This window comes from Maylandia zebra, linkage group LG22, assembly GCF_041146795.1.
Source record: "Maylandia zebra isolate NMK-2024a linkage group LG22, Mzebra_GT3a, whole genome shotgun sequence".
Lineage (NCBI taxonomy): Eukaryota > Metazoa > Chordata > Actinopteri > Cichliformes > Cichlidae > Maylandia > Maylandia zebra.
Window position 1 is genome coordinate 8,944,335 of NC_135187.1, and position 8,049 is coordinate 8,952,383.

Genomic DNA, 8,049 nt, shown 5'->3' on the forward strand with positions numbered 1-8,049 from the left:
TTTTTATTGGGCAAAGCTAGATTAGCAGTACCCAGTCTAGCTAAATTAACTAACTGCTAACCGTAGCTTCATAGAGACATGAAAGTGTTATTGATATTTTAAATATATAGATATACTGAGTTATTTCTTCAAATATCTAAGATGCATTTATTGATGAGTGATATTTCACTAACAGTTTACTGCCGTTTTAAAAAAATATATTTTTCTTAACAGATGGAAAATGCCCAACAAGCACAAATTGAGCAGCAGAAAGCTATACTTCAGCAGTCTTTCATCACTGAGAAGGATGTCCTGTTGAAGAGAGAAAAGGCTGTTGAAGATGAGAAAAAGAAGCTTGAAAAGCAGTTTGAGGATGAAGTAAACAAGGCCAAGGCTCTTAAAGATGAACAAGAACGTCAGCGTAAGCTAATGGACGAGGAAAGGAAGAAACTTCAGGCCATTATGGATGAAGCTGTAAAGAAACAAAAGGAGGCTGAAGCAGAGATGAAAAACAGAGAGAGAGAATTGGATGTGCTAGAAAAGAAAAGGATTGAACAAGAAAAACTTTTGGAAGAGGAGAACAAAAAGCTCAGAGAGAGACTTCAGAATCTTGAGGTTGCTTCAAAGCAGGGTTCATCAACAACAAAAGAAATCGAAGTTCAGACCGATGAGGTCCCGGAGGAACAGCTAGTTGCTATGACAATGGTAGGAACAACAAAGAAAGTTTTCAATGGCTCTGTTGAGGATGGGCTGAAGAAAGATGGAGAATCAATGTTGGCATTTGACGGAATAAGAGAGAAGGTTCCTGCTGAAAGGCTTCATGAAGTTGGTGTCTTGACCAAGAAGGAATTTGATAAATTGAAAAAGGGCAAAGTTTCTGTACAAGAACTCGGAAAAACAGAGAAGCTAAAAGCATATCTTAAGGGAGAGAGCTGTGTTGGAGGCGTCCTGACTCCTTCCAAAGAAAAAATGAGTCTCTATCAGGCCATGACAGAGAAGAAGATTACTCCAAACACTGCTACAATGCTCCTGGAAGCTCAAGCAGCATCAGGCTTCATTGTTGATCCAGTGAAAAACAAGCTTCTGTCTGTAGATGAGGCTGTTAAGGAGGAGTTAATTGGCCCTGAACTTCATGACAAGATGCTGTCTGCAGAGCGGGCAGCCACTGGTTTTAAAGATCCTTTTACTGGAGCCAAAATCTCTCTTTTTGAGGCCATGAAGAAGGGACTTATTGAGAAGGATCAGGCCACCAAATTCCTAGATGTACAGCTTGCAACTGGTGGCATTATTGACCCCATCAACAGCCACAGAGTTCCCCTTCAAACAGCCTACAAGCAGGGTCAGTTTGATGCAGATATCAACAAAAAACTCAGCGATCCCAGCGATGACTGCAAGTTATTCATTGACCCAAGCACACAGGAGCAACTCACTTATAAACAGTTACTGGAAAAATGCAAGAAGGATGCAGAGACTGGCCTGCTGATATTACCAGTGACAGAGAAAGCAGCTCAAACAGAGAGAACATACACAGATGTGGAGACTAAAGACATATTCAGTAAATCAAACGTTGATGTTCCTTTTGGAAAGTTCAAAGGAAAAACTGTCACCATTTGGGAAGTCATAAATTCAGAATACTTCACAGAAGAACAAAGAAGAGAGCTGATCCGTCAGTACAAGACTGGCAAGATCACAGTGGAAAAGATCATCAAAATTGTCATCACTGTTGTGGAAGACAAGGAGAAGAACAAGGAAAATGTGTTCAATGGCTTGAGGGCTCCAGTCTCTGCCAATGAACTGCTAGAGTCCAAGGTTATAAACAAAGATGTGTTCAACAAGTTGAGTAATGGAAAGATAACAGTTAAAGAGATCTCTGAGATGGATCCTGTGAAGAAGGCACTGAATGGGACGCCCAGCATTGCTGGACTGTTCTATGAACCAACCAAGGAGAAAATGCCTTTCTATCAAGCTATGAAAAAAGAATTACTTTCTCCAGAAACGGCCTTGAATCTTCTTGAAGCTCAAGCAGCAACAGGGTTTATAATTGATCCTGTAAAAAATGAAAGAGTCCCCGTTGATGAAGCTGTTAAGTCGAGTCTTGTTGGCCCAGAGCTGCATGAGCGTCTTCTGTCAGCAGAGAGAGCTATCAGTGGCTACAGAGATCCATACACAGGAAAAAATGTATCTCTATTTGAAGCCATGAAAAAAGGCCTTATCAAGAGAGAACATGGCATCCGTCTGCTAGAAGCACAACTTTCAACAGGTGGAATTATTGACCCCATTAAAAGCTATCGCATCCCACATGAAATCGCCTGCAAGCGTGGGTATTTTGACGAAGAAATCGGCAAGACCTTGAACACAAACACAGACGAGACAAAGGTCTTCTGTGATCCCAACTCACAAGAGGATGCAACTTATGCTCAGCTCTTGAATAAATGTGTCATAGACAAAGAAACTGGACTTCCATTGCTCTCTCTCTCAAAGAAGGCTCCAAAGCCAAAGGAAGACAAACAGATTACAGAAGCTAAAACAAAGGAAGCTTTGAACCAAGCCACCATGGAACTGGAGTATGGACCTTTCAAAGGGAGGAAAGTCACAATCTGGGAAATCATACACTCTGAATACATCACTGAGGAACAAAGGATAGAACTGATTCGCCAGTACAGAATGGGTTATGTGACAATTGAAAAGCTGATAAAGATTGTGATAACAATGGTTGATGAAAAAGAAGACAAAACAAAAGAAGAGGCCTGCTTTGAAGGCTTAAGGGCTCCAGTCACTGCCAGTTCATTACTTGATTCCAACATCATTGATAAGGCTACATTTGAGCAACTCCAAAATGGTAAAAAGACACCCAAAGAAGTCAGTGAAACTGATAAAGTCCGGAAGTACCTGCGGGGCACAGACCGCATTGATGGTATCACAATGGGAGATTCAGATGAAAAGTTAAGCATCTATCAAGCAATAAAAAAAGGTATTTTGCAACAGAGCACTGGGCTCACATTACTTGAGGCCCAAGCAGGAACTGGTTTCATAACAGATCCGGTCAAAAACCTGAAATACTCTGTAGATGATGCTGTGAAAGCTGGAGTCGTTGGTCCAGAGCTTCACGAGAAACTCCTCTCAGCAGAAAAAGCAGTGACAGGATACAAAGATCCATATACAGGCAATAAAATTTCTCTGTTGCAAGCCATGAAGAAAGAGCTTGTACTGAGGGAGCATGCTATTCCTCTTCTTGAAGCCCAGTTTGCCACTGGAGGGATAATTGATCCAGTTAGCAGCCATCGTGTTCCCAATGATGTGGCCATTCAGCGTGGCTACTTCAGCAAACAAATGGCTAAATCTTTCAGTGAACCCACAGGTGATGTTAAGGGCTTCACTAATCCCAACACCAATGGAAGAGTGACCTACAAGGAGCTGCTGGAGAAATGCAAAAGAGAGCCCAACACTGGTCTGTGCTACCTCCCCCTGTCAGAGGTTGAATCTCCTGCTCCTGTTGAGAAGTCTTACCAGTACTCAGAGGAGCAAGCCCAAACAGATCTAGCTAATACTCAAATTGACATCCCACTCAAGAGTTTTGCAGGAAAGAGTATGACCATTTGGGAAGTCATGAACTCAAATTTTCTTCCAGCAGAAGAGAGGCGCCGCCTCATGGAGCAGTATCGCTTGGGGCAAATCACAAGAGAAAGAATGCTAATTGTCATCATTGAAATAATTGAACAAAGGGAGACACTAAAGTCTGAGCAGAGTATGTCATGTGATGTAATCAGAAGAAGGGTTACGATTGATGAGCTGTACAATGCCCGAATTATTGACTTGCACACATACAACCTTCTGAAACAAGAAAAGATGAATATTCGGGAAGTAATGGAAATGCCAACAGTAAAGCAGTACCTCTTTGGCACTGGTTGTATTGCTGGAATTATGTCAGACAGTCCTCCCAAGATCAGCATTTACCAGGCTATGAAGAATGGAAAGATTAAGCCCGAAGTTGCTTTGAATCTCCTTGAGGCCCAAGCTGCGACTGGATTCATGATTGATCCAGTTAAAGACGAACTTCTAACAGTTGATGAAGCTGTACGTAAGGGGCTTGTAGGTCCTGAACTCCATGATAAACTTCTCTCTGCTGAGAGAGCAGTTACAGGTTACAAGGATCCATACACTGGAAAAGTGATTTCTCTCTTTCAGGCAATGAAAAAAGACCTCATATCTGAGGATTATGCCTTAAGGCTTTTGGAGGCCCAGAATGCCACTGGAGGACTGATGGATCCTGAATACTACTTCCATCTCCCCATAGATGTTGCCATGCAGCGTGGATACATCAACAAGGAGACACTAGAGAGAATAACTGAGCCTACTGCGGATGTGCGAGGTTATACTGATCCAACAACAGATGAGAAACAGTCCTATGCTCAGCTGCTGAAAAGATGCAGAGTGGATAAAGAAAGTGGTTTGCGGCTGCTTTCACTGGCAGACAGAAGGCTTCTCTTTAAGGGTCTAAGAAAACAAATCACTGTGGATGAGCTGCTCCGCTCGCAGATTATCAACCAAAAGACATACAGTGATCTCACTGAGGGGATCATCACAGTGGAGGAGGTCAGCAGGGATGTGAAGAAGTACCTTGAGGGGACCAGCTGTATTGCTGGTGTGTTTGTAGAATCAAGCAAAGACCGTCTATCAATTTACCAAGCGATGAAGAAAAACATGATCAGACCAGGGACTGCCTTTGAGCTTCTTGAGGCTCAAGCTGCCACAGGTTATGTAATTGATCCAATTAAGAACCTAAAACTAAATGTCAATGAAGCTGTTAAAATGGGTGTTGTTGGTCCAGAGTTTAAAGACAAACTCCTCTCAGCTGAGCGAGCTGTGACAGGCTACAAAGACCCTTATTCTGGCAAGGTTATCTCTCTTTTCCAGGCAATGAAAAAGGGACTCATTCTGAAAGACCATGGCATTCGTCTGCTGGAGGCTCAGATCGCTACTGGTGGAATAATTGATCCACAAGAGAGTCTCCGATTGCCAGTAGAAACAGCCTATGAACGTGGCCTCTTTGATGAAGAAATGAATGGTATCCTCACTGACCCTTCTGATGACACCAAGGGCTTCTTTGACCCCAACACTGAGGAAAACCTCACCTACCTGCAGCTGATGGAGAGATGTATGATAGACCCAGAGACTGGCCTTGCTCTTCTGCTACTGAAAGAAAAGAAGCGTGAGAGAAAGACATCGTCCAAATCTTCTGTTCGCAAACGAAGGGTTGTCATCGTCGATCCAGAGTCTGGCAAAGAGATGTCTGTGTATGAAGCGTATCAGAAAGGACTTATTGACCACCAGACCTATCTAGAACTTGCAGAGCAGGAGTGTGAATGGGAGGAAATTACTATCACTTCATCTGACGGAGTTGTGAAATCCATGATCATTGATAGGAGGTCTGGTCGACAGTATGATATCGATGATGCAATCTCAAGGGGCTTGATTGATAAGTCGGCCCTGGATCAGTATCGATCAGGAATGCTGTCCATCACAGAATTTGCAGACATGCTATCTGGAAATATGAGCGGAAGCAGATCACGCTCATCCTCCTTTGGCTCCTCTTCTTCCTACCCCATGAGCCCAATACCTTCCATAAAAACACCAGCAACCACATGGACTGACCCAACAGAGGAAACTGGCCCTATAGCTGGTATTTTAGACACAGAGACATTAGAGAAGGTGTCTGTCACAGAGGCCATCCACAGAAACCTTGTTGATAATATAACAGGTCAAAGGCTGCTGGAAGCTCAGGCCTGCACAGGAGGCATCCTTGACCCAAACACTGGAGAGAAATTCTCAGTTGCAGATGCAATGAATAAAGGGCTTGTGGATAAAATTATGGTGGACCGTATCAGTTTAGCTCAGAAGGCGTACAATGGATTTGAAGATCCAAGGACTAAAACCAAAATGTCAGCAGCCCAAGCTCTAAAGAAAGGCTGGCTGTACTATGAGGCCGGACAACGGTTCCTAGAGGTCCAGTATCTCACCGGTGGATTGATTGAACCGGATGCTACAGGCAGAGTCTCCATAGATGAGGCCGTGAGGAAGGGCACCTTAGATGCACGCACTGCACAGAAGTTACGAGACGTTAGTGCATATTCAAAATACCTCACGTGCCCTAAAACCAAGCTGAAGATCTCCTACAAGGATGCAATTGAAAGGAGCATGACAGAGGAGGGAACTGGTCTGCGACTACTTGAAGCCTCATCTCAGTCAAGCAAAGGCCTTTACAGTCCCTATAGCATCAGTGGGTCTGGCTCTGCTTCTGGTTCACGGTCTGGCTCTAGAACTGGTTCCAGGTCAGGCTCCAGAAGAGGCAGCATGGATGCTACAGGATCAAGCTTCACAACAACCTTCTCTTCTTCTTCCTACAGTTCCCCAAGCTATGGCCGCAGATACTGATCTGTAAGGGAAGGATGTGCTATAAAGCCACAATGCTCACCAGATGCCTAACTCTCAGTGGAATAAAGACTACCTTTATTCTGCTCTGCATGGGGCTGTTACATAACTTTCAAATTGAATTATTTTGTTTATTGTATATGTCACATTTACATTTAGTGTTCATGCTTTCTCATCAGACTTTCTGATTATGTACTGTAAGCAGCTAGCAACCGCTCATTATTTTCAGTATCTATCACAGATGTTTCAAGTATACATGATATTTTTTAAGTTTAACATCATAAGCATTTACTGTTCCAAAAACACTTAAATGAAATACCGTGTTACACTGTAACCAAAAGTGTTCATGACCCTTAGCTTAAACTGTTAGAACCAAATTGGATGTAAAAACTCAAATTCCTGTACATGTGTATATTTCTGAAAATTTTATCTAAAGAAAGATAAAAAGCAACTCTGCAGAGCAGAATATTGAGTCTCCTGAGGATTAATAAAACCGCTTTAAGGATATGCCAAGCTTCAAGATCTTTTGTCTCCTGGGCAACACTGCCGTACAGACTCTACCCGTATCTGAAGTCTTCTCCATTCCCATTTGTCTGTCTTAAAACCTGGACTTCCAAGAGCAAGCTCCCACAAATGAAACGATAATGTAGCTTAATATGACCATTAACACCGTCAGACACTTCTGGACTTTACACATCAAACTTCAAGACCAACACAATTAAATTCCAGCCTTTCTGGACACTTTAAAAGGTAGGTAGACATTTATGATTTGATTACTTACATTTTGTGATTGTGTAATTCAGGGAAGTCTAATGTTTGTGTTGAATTCTTCTGATTCACAGTTCACCTTGCTCAGATGTCTTCCAGAGACCCATGGTGTAATTTGGACTTTGACCTTCACTGTAATCAAGAATTTTATGCAACAGCACTGAAACACATTTGCGCATATAATATTTTATCAGTTTGTTTTAACAGTGGACCATTTTGAAACTTGCATCCAACCTTGAACTCATTTAAATAAAGGCCTAAACCATGCTTTGTAAGTGCCTGCAAAATACTGTTTAACACTTTACTGGGTTGATGAGTATTAGGAGACGTTTCATGCTGTAAACTGACTGAAAAAGCAGTGCTATCCATAATTTAATAAATAGTGTGTTATCAGGTAAGCCTTTTTACAGTCTGTTCCAGTATGTCACAAATACTTCAAGTATTTTTCCCCCTTCAAAGGCAAATAATGTCTGTACAGTATACTGACGATTATACAGAGCGCAGTTGCTATAAGCCATGAGTTAGCATTTCTTTGAGAAAGACCTTTAAGCTTTGCACCAGACCCAGTATTTGTATTTTACACTACGTATAGCTGTTTTCAGTTAAATCTCCTTTGTAAACACAATGGATCTGTATCATTTTATTTTCATACTCTAAACGTGCATGAATAACTAACATTTAAAAGGTGCAAAAATGAAATCCATCTGTATCCATTAAAGCGTTTTGTTTTGTTATATTTTGAAAGGTTTGAAGGATGTATTTTACTGAGGGTCGTCAAGCCTTGTTTAAAATGGTGTATTTATAATAAAAATGGTGATGAGGAATTTTAATGTAACACCCACCCTGTGTAAATAAACAGGAAAATGAAATGTT

At 41.8% G+C, this 8,049-nt stretch overlaps 1 protein-coding gene across 25 annotated transcripts in view; it reads left to right on the forward strand.

Annotated features, from left to right (window-relative positions):
• The window catches only part of pleca (plectin a), a 105,178-nt gene extending 97,129 nt beyond the window's left edge, over positions 1-8,049 (forward strand). For all 25 annotated transcript variants that reach the window (XM_076879004.1, XM_012924120.4, XM_012924121.4 and 22 more), the window contains 2 exons: positions 214-7,158; positions 7,251-8,049. In XM_076879004.1, coding sequence (XP_076735119.1) covers positions 214-6,411 — 6,198 coding nt within the window. In that variant the 3' untranslated portion in view covers positions 6,412-7,158; positions 7,251-8,049. The remainder of the gene's footprint in view (positions 1-213; positions 7,159-7,250) is intronic.